Source organism: Zonotrichia albicollis, chromosome 2, assembly GCF_047830755.1.
Source record: "Zonotrichia albicollis isolate bZonAlb1 chromosome 2, bZonAlb1.hap1, whole genome shotgun sequence".
Classification (NCBI taxonomy): domain Eukaryota; kingdom Metazoa; phylum Chordata; class Aves; order Passeriformes; family Passerellidae; genus Zonotrichia; species Zonotrichia albicollis.
This window is the reverse complement of record NC_133820.1, coordinates 110,703,086-110,717,273: the sequence shown is the minus strand read 5'-3', so window position 1 is coordinate 110,717,273 and position 14,188 is coordinate 110,703,086. Positions and strand designations below refer to the sequence as shown.

The following is a 14,188-nucleotide window of genomic DNA, read 5'->3' as shown; positions in this document are numbered from 1 at the left end:
AGGTATTTTACTTTCTCTGTGTTCATAATGAAGCTGAATAACAAATTCAGCTGGCTTATTAGGAAGGATAGCCAAAACCTCTCCTTCCTCTGTTGGAAGTAATCTCGGCTGTAATTTGAAGAAATTATTGGAGTGACAAAGTATGGAATCAGACAGTGTGATTGTGTACCAATGAAAATTGATTGATTTAAAGATGTTCATGAATGCCTCCTGGAAGGTTGCTATAAATTGCCTCTTAAACTCTTGTTTAGTTTTCACAGACATGTTAAAATCTGTGCTTTACCTGAGTTTTGATTAAAGAAAAACAGATACGAGCAGCATGCAAGAAAATTCTTATAGGTACTAAAACCAGATTGTAGTAGAATTAACTTTGCTTTGTGCCCGGACTTTCCTCCATGATTTCATGTAGCTTGTTAGACATTTCTGGTAAGCAATGGAAGATCCTGCAATACAAGCAAATTCTGTCACTTCAGATGTATAGTTTGGAAAAAATGTCATGCTGAGGTTAGTAGCTCTGTGGAGCTCCCTGCTGTGTTAGTGGGCTGGTGCTGTCAGGCTGGTTCTGGGCTCCCATCAGTTAAAGGAGCAAGAAGGCCTGTGAGCTGAGCATGAAGGCAGCTTTGATCTGAAGGGAAACATTTCTATTACACAGAGATGATTTTGTAGAAGATAGATTTGGTAAGATAATTGCCTGTTTTCTATCTGTACTCAGTAGTGAAAGTGTGATTCATCTTCTCTGTCACCATCATGTATAGATTCAGTCTAAAAAAGAAATTTGGATTTACATGCCTAACTTGTAGACAGTCTAAGACAGGTGAGATGAACCTTACCTCTCCTCAGTGCAGCGTGCTGCATAGGACAAGATTTTTGTCCTAGAAGGCCAAATTGCTGGTATCCCATCTTCCTCCAGGATGCATCTGTGTAATACAGACAGACATCTCTGCTGTGGCTTGAGGCTGTTGTGTGGATCCTCTGTAACCTTTCCCTTAATCAGGGGCTTAGTGGGCTGAGGAGTACAGCAGAAAAGTGGAGGGAATGTTCTCAGCCAGGTATGAGAAACAGGACACAATCAATGTATGCATGATCATGATTAGGTTCAGTGCTAGTATAGTATATAAATATTGCCAATGCAGCATATAAATAAAAGTTTTATGATCTATTACAATATCTAAAGGGTTATAAATATAAGAAGGTTTGTCTAGAAATGTGTAAGTTTACAGTCTTTGGGCCTGCAGAATTCTCAATTATAAAGCTAGAAAGCACCTATGCAGCTAATTCAAGATTGTATCTCTGTATTTATCAGGATATTAGCACTTTTAGTCACTCATCCAAAAGTGAGTGTTCCCTGTCTTCCCTATTAAAGGAATCCACCCTGAAGTGCTCTCAGCTTCAGGAGAGCTCGTCCTCAGAACAACTGTCCTCTTGGGTTGGTAGATGGTGTCAGTGAGCAGAATGGTCCTCCTGTTATCCAGGAGGGGACAGTCAGAGAACTGAGTTGTTTGGATATTCATAAATCTATGGGACCAGATAGGATCCATCCCAGGGTGATAAGGGAGCTGGCAGATGAGCTTGTGAGCCATCACCACTCCCCATCATTTAGCAACAGTCCTGGCTCACTTGAGAGGTTCCAGATGACTGGAAGCTGGCCAATCTGATGTCCATTCACAAAAAGGGTGGGAAGGAGGATCCTGGTAATTATAGGCCAGTTAGCCTGACCTCAGTACTTGGTAAGGTTATGGAACAGTTTGTACTATCATCATGCAGGACGGCCAGGATATCAGACCCAGTCAACATGGGTTTCGGAGGGCTAGGTCGAGTTTGACCAACCTGGTCTCCTTTCATGACCAGGTCACCTGCCTGGTGGATGCAGGAAAGGCTGTGGATGCTGTGTACCTGGACTTCAGCAAGGCCTTTGACACTGTCTCCCACAGCGCACTCCTGGACAAGCTGGTAGCCCATGGCTTGGGAACTGACTGGATGGCCGGGCCCAGAGAGTGGTGGTGAATGGTGCTGCATCCAGCTGGGGGCAGCCACCAGGGGTGTCCCCCAGGGGTCTGTGCTGGGGCCAGTTCTGTTCAATACATTTATTGACAACATGGATGAAGGTGTTGAGCCTTTCATTAGTAGATTTGCAGATGACACTAAGCTGGGAATGTGTGTCAATCTGTTGGAAGTAGGAGACTTGGAATGGTTGGATGGAGGGGAAGAGTCCAATAAGATGAAGTTTAGTAAGTCCAAGTGGCGAGTCCTGCATTTTGACCACAATAACCTCCTGCAGTGTTATAGGCTGGGGATGGTATGGCTGGACATGGCCCAGGCAGAAAGGGACCTGGGGGTAGTGGCTGATAGCTGACTGAACATGAGCCAGCAGCGTGCCCTGGTGGCCCAGAAGGCCAATGGCATCCTGGCCTGTATCAAGGACAGTGTGGCCAGCAGGAGCAGGGAGGCCATCTTTCCCCTGGACCTAGCACTGGTGGGGCTACACCTCGAGTGCTGTGTCCAGTTCTGGCCCCTCAGTTTGGGAAGAACATTTGAGCGCATCCAGAGGAGTATGGAGGGGCTTGACAGCTGGCCTGCAAGCAAAGCTGAGCTAATAGAAGAAATAATAATTGATGATTTTTGAGTGTATCCATAGCAAAGAGGAAGACAAGGCCCTCAGCATGGAAACAGATTAGAAAAGTGACGGCGGCGAGGGAAGACATGCGATCAATCAATATGATTGGTAAAGCAAGCTTCAGTTTATTTTGAGTACAGCGGTACTTTTATATGTTTTCAGTAATTATTCATACTCATCAATAATTGCTCATACTTGTTGTTAGTTCATTGGTTTAAAGCAAAAGGTTATTTTTACACACTCCTACTTTGTGGTTTCTAACACAGGGTTCTTCTTCATTCTTGTCGCTTTTACTTCTCTATTTTTATATTGCAAAACCTCTTTTCTTCCTTTTTTTTGCTACTGTCCTTGCTCTTTCAACCTTGTCAGCATGATGCAGCATAATTTGCAATCTCGTTATCATGGCATAAGGCCTAGTTATGTCAAGTGAAGCCTACTCATGCTAAGCTAACCTGGGGTTTGCTTGTACAACACTTCCAGAGACCCATGCCCCTGTTCATCCAGCCATTCTTCCGCAGAAAAGATACATGAAAATTTTTGTAAGCTAGACTATGTGCATAAGTAGATGTGTATACATACATGCCTTATTAAATTTCTGTAAAACTTTCACCAATCATATTGATGCTAATTGCTTTGCACCAATGAATGTAAGAAGTTATTGTTATGTAGTTAATGGCTGAAGATCACGCTTTGTTAAGAGTATATAAGCTGGAGAACACGCAGAATAAAAAAGATTTTTCTTCTTGGACCCTAATCACCTGTGTATATCACATCCGACCTAACGATGACAGAGGAGGGCAACAAGGCTGGTGAGGGGCTTGGAACACAAGCCCTGTTAGGAGCAACTGAGCGAGCTGGGGTTGTTTAGCCTGGAGAGAAGGAGACTTAGAGGTGACCTTATCACTCTCTACAACTTCCTGAAAGGTGGGTGTAGTCAAGTGGAGGTTAGTCTCTCTCTCCAGACAACAACTGACAGAATGAGAGGACACAGTCCTCAGCTGTGTCAAGGGAAATATATGTTTGGTATCAGGAAAAAGCTTTTTACAGAAAGAGTGAAAGTACTGCAATGGTCTGCTCAGGGAGGTAGTGGAGTCACCATCCCTGGATGTGTTTAAAAAAAGAGTGGATGCAGCACTCAGTGCCATGGTTTAGTTGAGGTGTTGGGGCATGGGATGGACTCAATGGTCTTGAAGGTCTCCTCCAATCTAGTGATTCTGTATCTGTGTGTGACATCAGTTTGCCCAGATCGCCTGGTCTCCAGTGGTATTTTATGTACCCTTTTGCAAGCCAGCGTGCACCAATGTCAATCCAAACATCACAGCTTCCCCAACTCTGGAATGCATTCATTACATGAACATCCAGACTGTTCCTCCTTCAAAACCATCTGGTGTTCTCATCTTAGCACAAACCACATTGCCCATCAGAGTGGAAAGGGAGAGAGGTGTCTGCGTGTGTAGGGGAGAATGCATCAAAGATCCAATTATCTTTTCTTCACTATCCTTTTTTTTCCCCATCATGGGAGGTCACAAATTAGAATGTCAAACTGCCCTGGTTGTGAGAGGGTCTTGATGAGACGGGAAAAAGAAAGGCTGCCAAACAGATGTGCATGAGGAAGTTACTCCCCTAAGTGCAAATGATGTGAGTGAAAACAAGTGTTTTGGTCAGTGTGTGAATGATCTGAGAAGTCTATTGAATTTTAATTTTTTTTAATCTTCATACTTCTTTTTTTATACAGGGAATATGCAATTAATTAAACAGAAGCAAACAACAGTGCTCCCTTTTGTAAGATGGTTTTATTTCTAATGTGTCTCATGTTTCATTTCAGTTTGTCATTCTCTTTATATTGAGTGCATTCTGTTTCAAAGTAAAGATATCATGAACAAAACTCAAACCCGTGCTTTTTAAAAGGAGAGGAGGTGAAAGTATGTACTAGGTAATGCAACAATGTCATGATTTAGCCATGGCTGTCAGCCAAACTCTCATCCAGCTGCTCAGCCCCTACCTCCTTTCCTCAGCAGGATCAGGGGAGAAAATGGGAGGAACAGGAAGGAGGGATAATGTTTTCTGATGAAGACAGGGAGATTTTTTGCCAAATATTGTCACAGGCAAAATAAACTCAGTTTGGGGAAAATTTACTTAATTTATTGTATATTCAAAGAGAAATTGAAGTATTAATGTGGATAGTGAGAATCTACAAGGCAAACATTAAAACAACATTGTGCCTCCCTGCTTTCCCAGGTACACTAAGCAGAAGCTTACCCACACCCTTTCATCTCCCAAACCACAAGTAGTGCAGGGGGATGGGGACTTACTTGTCAATGCTGTTTCAATCCATGGACTAGCTTCTGAAATAGCACTTACAGCATAGTAACTCCCTGTGCATGGGGGAGTGGGAGACTTTGGGGAGTTACATGAACACCTTGAGACCAGAGTAGCCCCTAAAAGTTAAGCATAACCAAATAAAAACAAAAGCAAACAAACAAAAAAGTAAAAAAAAGGGACTTTGAAGCAATTAAGCATAGTAATATGGAATACATGGATACACTTTCCTATGCTGCTAAGCTTTAATACAGCCCAGAGCTTAATAAGTACATCTTTTCTATTGTAGTGCTTTTTTAAAAATATATCTTCAAAGATAAATTAAAAGAAGGGTTATTTTTAAAATAATAATTGTATATCCCCTGTACAATTTCTGCAGTTGACTTAAGGAAGACATTGAGATTGTTAATCACTTAAAAGGAAGGACAGCTCTATACTTAGTATCCACTGAGAAAAGTACTGGGTTACATCCTCTATAAATATTTAATTAACAAAGACAATAGGATGAAACTGTTATAATACAAGTGACTTCCTGCATCTGATTACAAAAAGTATTCTCAGTTTGAAGCCTGATCTATTTTAATACTATGAAGTAAGTTGCCTGGAGCAGTTTATTTTTCAGTTACAATAAAAGACGCAAATTTGAGTGTTTAACAGTGTACATTACAAAATTTTAGAAGATAGTCCAAATGCTCAACTTGATTTGCTGCTGTTATCTGCAATTTTCAACACTATTACTTAGGGTGCTTACCTTTATTTTCCTTATTTTAGCATGTTTTTGCTCTCACTTTTACATTTTGCGTGCTGCTTTTCTCGTTCATGTAAGTAATATTTTGACGTTTTCACAGAATCATAGAAGAGGTTGAATTGGGAAGGACCCATGAGGATCAGTAATGTATAGATTTTAGCACTGCAGTTTTGTATTTTATTATTTCAGCTTTATAAAGACCATGAAAAGCCTGAAGTTACATGATAGCAGTCTTCTAACATTTGCAAAGGTGCAGTAGGGCAGATGAGATTACAATTGGATACTCATTGAAGTAAATTGATGCCTCTTTTGGTCCTGGACCTTGCAATTAGCTGTCTTCAGCTTCACAAGCAGAAAGGGTGCCTGAGGAAAGGTGTAAGGCTCTTTCTCAGCTTGGACAAGTCATAAAATTAATTCTGCTGAAATGGATGAAAAAAATGATCCCCAAACAACTAAACCTGAAGATGAAGTAAATGAAGTAGGTGACTTAAACATTCTTGATTTTCTATGCTGTTTGACATTATTAGATGTCTTGTGATATAATTGTCAAGTATTAAATTTAATATGATGGTTAGATTTGGTATAATTTTCTGGTTTATAGCTCAGTCTGAAAATGTTAAGATGTGTTTATCCCTGGATTGCTAATATTATATATTTTCAGACACATGAAATAATGTACATGACAGTGTGACAACATAAAAGCTTATATTGGTGTCATGCAGCATTTTTTTTCAAGAAAAGTTAACTTCTAGGCAAGAAAGGCAACATTAAAGGAGGCAAAGTGTTTTGCTTTTCCCAGAGAAGATAGAGAAGGGGATTGTTGTATGAGTGCTAACTCATGAAAAGGATGTAATTATATAATTTGGTGTATGGTGATGGTCAAATTGCAATGTTAGCTGGAAAGCAGTTCTAGAATACAAGAACTAAGTTGCAGTAGAGGAAAACTGGATTGAGAATTAGGGTCCTTACTGAGGGAAGGGAGCAGCTTAACTTTGCTGTTGCTTTCCTTACTGCAAAAGGTTTATGGTAAATTAATAAAAACTATGAAAATATTGATAATGTAGCACACAGCTTTCAATATTCCTATGAATCCCATGAAACAGAGAATTTTGTCATGGAAAGCTTGATACATGAATTGCTTTTTTAAAAAAACATAAGATGAGGATTAGAGTAGATGAAATGAAGATATCAGTTGTTTCAAGTGCCCACTTATATATCCAGTGATGTCAGTTTTGAGTAATTTTTAACAATACTTGACAAGATTTAATTTTTAATAATAAATCTGTCTGTTTAGATCTAAAGCCACAAAAAGGAGTTACATGGGAAAACATTAATATAAAATATTATTGTGAGAATCTTGATGAAAATGAAAGAAACGAAATTTCATTTCTTGATGAAATTTCAGATGTCAGAACTCAGCATTCCTTGAACTGCCTCCAGCTGGCCTACTGAACACCTAAGAGTATAAAGGAACTTTGTGACAATCCAGAGCTTTAAACAAATATTCATTTTCATCCTTAAACAGACTCAATAAAATTTGTAAAAAATAAAGAAGATGGGTACATCAAGTGGAGAGCACACAAAACAAGAGCAGTTAATTACCTAGATAGAAGACATGAATCTGAAATGTTCCCATACTGTGTTTAAAGATTTTGTTTGAGGAAACTGTAGAGGGTCATACTTAGTCTTTTACTTCTACTTGTTATTAATTATTGCCATGTTTTCTTCTCCTTTTAGAACATCCTCCACTCTGAGATCAAAGATTGCTATCTGTTGCATTTGACTATGGGGCCAGCAGGATAGTTGTGGGGATATTTCTTAGGCTTCCTCTGAGGATATACAGAGGTCTCTTGTTGATAGTATTACTAGTGCATAATATCAGAGAAACGTGTCAAAAATACGTTGGTGAAGACTTCTACATGTTTTTAATGTTTTTTAAGAACAGGGATAACTTCAAAACAAAGACAGATTTCTTGGAACATTGATCCTCTGAGGTTTGAATAACTCCAGGCGTGGGGGTTCCCTGACCTCTCTGGGCATGGCCCAGGTGCATGGCCTTTGTGGTGGAAGACATTCTTCCCTCTCCCACAGTGCAGCTAGAATGTCCCCTGCTGCTGTGTGTGGCTGTTGTGGTTCTCTCTTCATTATGCACCTGTGAGGAAAGTGGGGCTCTGCCTTCTCCATAGCCCACTTCAGAAATGGATATCTAGAATTAGATTTACTCACTCTGTATTTGCCTTTTTGTCTCCCGATAAGCAACCCTAAGGCTCTCAGCTTTTTGCTATACATCATATCCTCCAGCTCCCTACCTCTGTGATCTTCCCCTGGAATCACTCTGGATAATCAACATCTCCCATATCCTGATTGGCCCAAAACACAGATGGGCATCTTCTACTGTTGAACAAAAGGAAAGAAGCATTTATTGTAGGTTATTTCACAACCCCTTTTGCAAATTGCTGGCAGTTGTGCTTGTCATTTCCTGTGTGTCAAGCTGCATCAGCACAGAGTTTTTGTAGCCACTGTATTAAATTTGGCATCCCACACTGAAAACTGAAGAGTGAAATTCTCAGCTGGTTGTTTCCTGACTTTCATGGTCTTCTTTCTCATCAAGTGTAATATAATTTGTATGGATGAAAAATTACAGTTGTGTCCACACATTTTAGTCAACAACAGATCACTCACTCTTTGCCAGGGTACTTTCTGAGAGGCTTCAAACAATGCAATGCTGGTAAATGGGTGAGCACCTTGTTGCACACTTTCTCCTCATCATCTACCTGCTGTAGCTCTGCAGAGGCCTACTGAGCACAGGGAATAGGTAGACCTCCCCAAGACAGGGGCAGTGTGTATCTTCTAGAGTGAGTGTGAATTCCTTGGTGTGTTTTTGTGTGAGCACAGAAGGAGATAGGTGATTGGACAGCAGTTTGTCCCTCAGAGTGAGGCTGTCAGCATCTTGAGCAAATCATAGACCAGTTATGGTCACAGACCAGGACATTGTCAGAGCTTTTTGATTTGCACTGCTTAAAAATGATGTACCACTTAGAGAGGCCTCTGAGTGGCATAAATCAGCTGTGAGACGAGGGAGACAGGCTTTGAAGATGCCATTTAAATGAATCTTGCTGTTCCAAAACCAAGAGAAAAAACCTATTTGTTTTGGTCTTCATCTTGATGAAGTTCAGTTTATTCTTCATATTAAATATGAAGATTATCTTCATATGAGCTCCTGAGCCACGTCATTTTGTCTAAGACTGTTTTGTGCTTTATAAAAGACTGTGCACTGAAACCCTTGCTGCTGATTGCTGACTGGTATTTGTCAACACCTCCAGTCATGGACAAGACACAGCTACCTAAAGCCACTCCTTCAGAGCCTCTTTCTCACTGGCATCAACATGTTTTTAGAGTATTTTTCGTGAATGCTCCTTGTTTATGTAGCAATATTATCTAACTTATGCTATAATTTTTATGTAAGGAGGAAATGCGTGGTGGGTTTTGGTTTGTTGGAGTTTTGTTGTGGGAGTTTTGGTTTTTGTTTTTCTTGTAATTTTATTCTGGTGCAGCTGGGTGTAACAGCTAAAACAGTATTCATATCTAGTACACATGGTCAGTAATGTTCTGAGTGGTCCAGGAATTTGCCAGCTAAACTCTGAAGAGATGAGACAATGAATTGACTTGAGAAATGTGATTGAACCTCTAGCTGATCTCACAACAAACAATTTGACTGTGACAGGAGATACCTTAAAGACAGACTTCTATGAAGTGCAAGAGACTTTTCAGGCAGCTCTTGCTGTGCCTACAGCAACTGAGAAACATTTTTTATCTGCTTAAATGTGTTGATTTGCAGAGGAAAATGCCTGAGGCATGGTGGTGGTGTCTGATACAAATGGGCTTTCCAGAACAGACAAGATGTAGATACCTTATAGGAAGTGGAAACTACTCCTGCAAATATAGAAATGGTCATGTATTCTTTTGTACCTAGATGAGATGATCAGGACATATTTTGGATCCAGCTTAGAAAATTTGAGACTGTAGTTCAAAATAAACTGTGAAGCATTTGGATATCCAGGTGATGATTTTGTGCAGGTCCCATCTCAGCAAGACTGCGCTGTGCTCTCATGTTCACTGGAGTTAACTTGTCAGAGGGAGCCAGATATGCAGAAAGAGCCTGTCCGTAGCCACTGCTCCACAGCCTGAAGGAAGTAGAGACTTTTCTCTGAGGAACAAATTGGTTGAGATTTGTTGATCAGTAAATTCCTGCTAGAAACATTCCACGATTTCTGTTGTCTTTCACCTTATTTTAGGCAGCCAACATTTCAGTCCAAATGGTATCTGCAGAAGACAAGTTGGCAAAGAGGATTCTGGCAAGGAAAAAGCATGACAAATTGAAGAAAAAAGATAAGTTGCTATGGAATTTTCAAAACAAAATAATTCTCTTTACCCTCATTCTATTCATTTTAGGAGTTGTAACATGGACATTACTGTGGCTGTTTATTGGTGAGTTGCTGAAAGTTCATGCAACTCCATATATCATTATTGCCAATAGTACTTTCAGATGACTTTAGGATCTCAGTTGTCCTGAGGGCTGTTTCTAAAGTAAACATGGAAATTTTAAAATGGTGTCTGAAAAACTTTTGTGTTTGCTAAGACTTAACAAGTAATAAGAAAAACTGGCTTTAGGGAGCGTGATTTTATTTCAGGGGTATGAAAAACATTTTAATGTGCAAGCTGATTTGCACAGACATGACAGGTTTTTATGAGCTTGATTCCTCAGAAATTTTGCCTTCCATTGGCCTTCTGAAGTTCAGATAAGTACATTCTTTTTCAGAATGGATTTAAGAAAGTAAAAGGGGAGTAAATTAAATTTGTGTGTAATTAAGCATTAAAAGCTATGCTTTCCTCTTTAGGCCTCTGATACTAATACTGCCTAAGATACCTTAGAGATGCCCCAGAACCTGGATGTTGATACTGCCTTCAGTTGTGCTGGCTTGTTTGTATGGTGGTGTCTTATCTTTTGTGTAGATAACAGGAGCTCATTAACCATAATTTGGTACACATCTAGAACCGTTTGGCTATAAAAGTGTAGTGTTCTTTGGGTAGTTGTTTCAAACTACAAAGTTGATTAGGCCAAACTGATTAATTTGGTTTAGAATTTAATAAAAAACCTTCATTGTTATTTAAAAAAGGCTGTCTTCTTTGTTTCTTGCAGTTCAGGCAGAAAACAAAGATGCATTGTATTTTGTTGGACTGTTTCGTGTTGCCAATATAGAGTTTCGTCCAGAATATAGGCAGAAAGAATCCAAGGAATTCCTCTCTATGGCACAGACTGTACAGCATGTGGTAAGATGGGTGGGCTGCTTGGTTAGCAGAAAAAGATCAGAACTGTGGACAAGGGATGTTTAGATACCATTGAGGCTGCTGTGGTGTTCTTCTACCCCTTCCCTCTCGGAGGATTATGTGCAAGCGGTGACTGTCTGGAGGTATGAAGGAACTAACTGCTTTCAGCTTGTTAATCACAAACAGTTCTGAATGGATCTGGTTTTTACATTTGACTTAAAATTTTCCATACTTTCACCCATAAATTATGACCTGGGACTAAAATTCTACAAAAGTCCTTAAACTCAGTGGCCACCTTTGAAACATCAAACAGAAAAAATTTTAAAATTTTTTGCATTTACACTGGTATCTTCTGCCTTAAAACATCCATATTTACCCTAGGGATCACAAACATATTTCAGACAGAAATTTACATTTCCTTCTAATACTAGGTATTCTAAAGACTATTATACTTCCCAAATACCTTGTGTCAGTCAAAGCAAAAATAGAACTCTGGATCAATAGCTGCTCTACAGTGGGAAGAAAGGGATGAGGGGGAATCTTGGTTAAAAGGGAATTTGACTTTAAATACATTTGGTGTAGGCAGAAAAAATACATTTTTGCCAGAAATGCTATCCACATAAGGATTCAAGCGACTGTATGAAAACTACTAAACAAAACCAACAACAACAACAACAAAAATGTTAGATGAAACCAAGAAATTTTTCAATAATTACTAAGTTTTTGTCACCTTATAATGTGAACTAATGTTCCTGTTTTCCAGCTCTTTCCAAGTCCTGCATATTAATCGTTGAAGATCTTTCAGATAACCAGTGCAGGGCATCACCTTTCCCTGCTATCCATGGAGCAGCTCGAATGTCCTGTATTTCTTGTGTCTTGCTCTTGTCCTGCCCATATCATACATAGTGGAGAGAGACACCAGAGAGAAGGTGTTGAGCTGCCAGTGTTCCCACCTCCTAATTTAACATTACTTGGAATTTATTTTTTATCTGTGAGCTTTGCCTGAACTTATCAATGGATTTTGCATTGCTGAAACTGGCAAACTTAAGTGTTGACTAAAATTGTTAGTAGGGAAGTGGGGGATTTGGGATTTTGTTTGTTGTCCTCAAAACCCTTTTGTTACTGGCTTCTGACCCAGAGACCCCAAGTGGTGGTAAAAAAACCTCTCAAGATAGATTCTTTCCATTTGATAGTAGCAGTAATACATAAAATCTCTTGTACCTTAATCTAGAGCAAAATTGAGCTCTACCCACCTTTTTTAGGCCCTTGAAATTATTGTTTAAACTTCCTGTTTCAAATGATGAAGGTTAGGGGTTAATATGGATGTGATTTTTACAGTGTTTGCAATATTCTGTGTCATAGTCCTTTGCACATTAGTTTTAATCATAAAGCAGCAGAGTGAGGTCCGAACAGCTTGAGATACATGCCACCTTGTGGCTTTGAACAGGATGGGGAGAGGAAAGTTGTCACACCAGTATTATCACAGCCCAGCAACAGGGAGAATCAGGAGCTTGCTTTGCCCAAAGACAGTCCTTTGGCAGGGAACAGGGAGAGATTTTGCTTCTCCACGTTTTACACTGTGTTATTGGAAAGAAATATATTAATACTAAGCTGTTGATGAAGAAAATAGACACAAAGGAATCAAAGTGCAAAAAATTCCATGGGCACATTAAAAAAAGAATAATTCCTTAGCTGTGAGTGGAATCAAGCACTGGGGTTCTCATCCAGGGAAGGTGTGGAGTCTCCATTCTTAAGGGTAAAACTGGAAATGGCCCTGAGCAATGTGGTATAGTCAACCCTACTTTGAGCAGTGGGATTGTACTAGATGCTCTCCAGGGGCCTTTTCCTATCTCAGTCTTTCTATGATTCTGTGGGAAAAGCTCTGGTATGTGCTGTTCACTGCACCTTAGTAACAACACCAAAAAAAGTGTTGTGAGTGTGTGCACATTTTTTGAAGTTTGGCCTTAAGTTTTAGCATCAGGATAGGGATGCTCTCTGTGTTTGGGATTTTCTGGGTGAAGGATATGCATTGTTGTCAAAATTCATTTATATGGAAAGAGCATTATTGTATATACCAACTGGCCATAGGCAGAAGATTTGATGTTTCCTAGGAATACTGGATTTATTACAGATGCATAGAAGAGATGGTCTGTTCATCTTCTCCTCTGCCTAGCTTGGCTGATATATGTCTGGAAGTGTGTGCATGTTGCATAATCTTGGTGGAAAATAGGTTGCTCCTAGAAAAGCCTAGGTATATAGCATCTCTAGGGGTAACTGGTTTTCAGAATGCTAAATCTTTATACTTTGTCTTTCAGATGAACTTGGTTTACACAACTTCTTCTTTCTCCAAATTTTACAAACAGTCCACTGTCTCAGAAGTCAGGTAAAACTGTGGTTAAAGTAATTGCATTTCTGCTGGGCAGTAGATAATGTAATAAGCCCACAAAACAAGCTTATTTTTAATAGTTATAATTCAATGTCTTTTCTATGTACTTGAACTGATAGCAAAATAGGTTTATAACCTATACCAATTCACTTAACAAAAGTAAGGTCAAACTAAAGTCATACAAACAGTTCCTTGTCTGAAAAAAAATACAATGCAAGATGAACAGAAACAATGTCAATTAAGAGGTTTGGTAATCCTTTGGCTCATGTAGAAGTTTAACCACTTAAACATACTGATGGAGCACGACTCTGTGTTATTGATTAAATCGCACATATTTTGTGAGTAATGTTACTGGAATAAAAGCATTTTCTACTTAAGATGAAGGAAATCTATGCACTAAAGTATTCTTACTCTAATATTCATGTTTGCAGCAAATGTTAGAAGTTTAGTTAGTTTCAATCATCCAGAACCAAATACATTTTTGCTTCAGAAACTGGTGGTTTTTGGGCTGTGTTTGATTTAAAGGTCTTTCTCCCCACCAAGGAGGTAGAGATTAGTGTGATCATACATGGCCTCTAATGTGTTACCTAAATAGGAATCATTTCCTACATACTGCAACACACTGTGCAGGGTGAAATACATACTCTGGAGATAATAATTCTACTGTTTGTGTTCTACTATTTATGTTTTGATCTTTAGGAAATAGTCTAGCTCTAATTCATGTGGAGACAATGTGATTTCCATAGAATCTCCATAGTTAGGGACCCTCAGGAAATCAGCCTACTGAATATTG

General features: G+C 39.3%; 1 protein-coding gene across 6 annotated transcripts in view; it reads left to right on the top strand.

Moving 5' to 3' along the window:
- Positions 1-6,090: 6,090 nt before the first annotated feature.
- Positions 6,091-14,188, top strand: part of TMPRSS7 (transmembrane serine protease 7) — a 32,823-nt gene continuing 24,725 nt past the window's right edge. Inside the window, exons 1-4 of one of the 6 annotated variants that reach the window (XM_074536021.1) lie at positions 6,091-6,163; positions 9,981-10,169; positions 10,882-11,012; positions 13,325-13,392. In XM_074536021.1, the coding sequence (XP_074392122.1) occupies positions 6,106-6,163; positions 9,981-10,169; positions 10,882-11,012; positions 13,325-13,392 (446 nt within the window). In that variant the 5' untranslated portion in view covers positions 6,091-6,105. Of the gene's footprint in view, positions 6,164-6,925; positions 10,170-10,881; positions 11,013-13,324; positions 13,393-14,188 lie in introns of those variants that run through there. The other 5 variants (XM_026796745.2, XM_026796744.2, XM_026796746.2 and 2 more) reach the window with 5 other exon arrangements.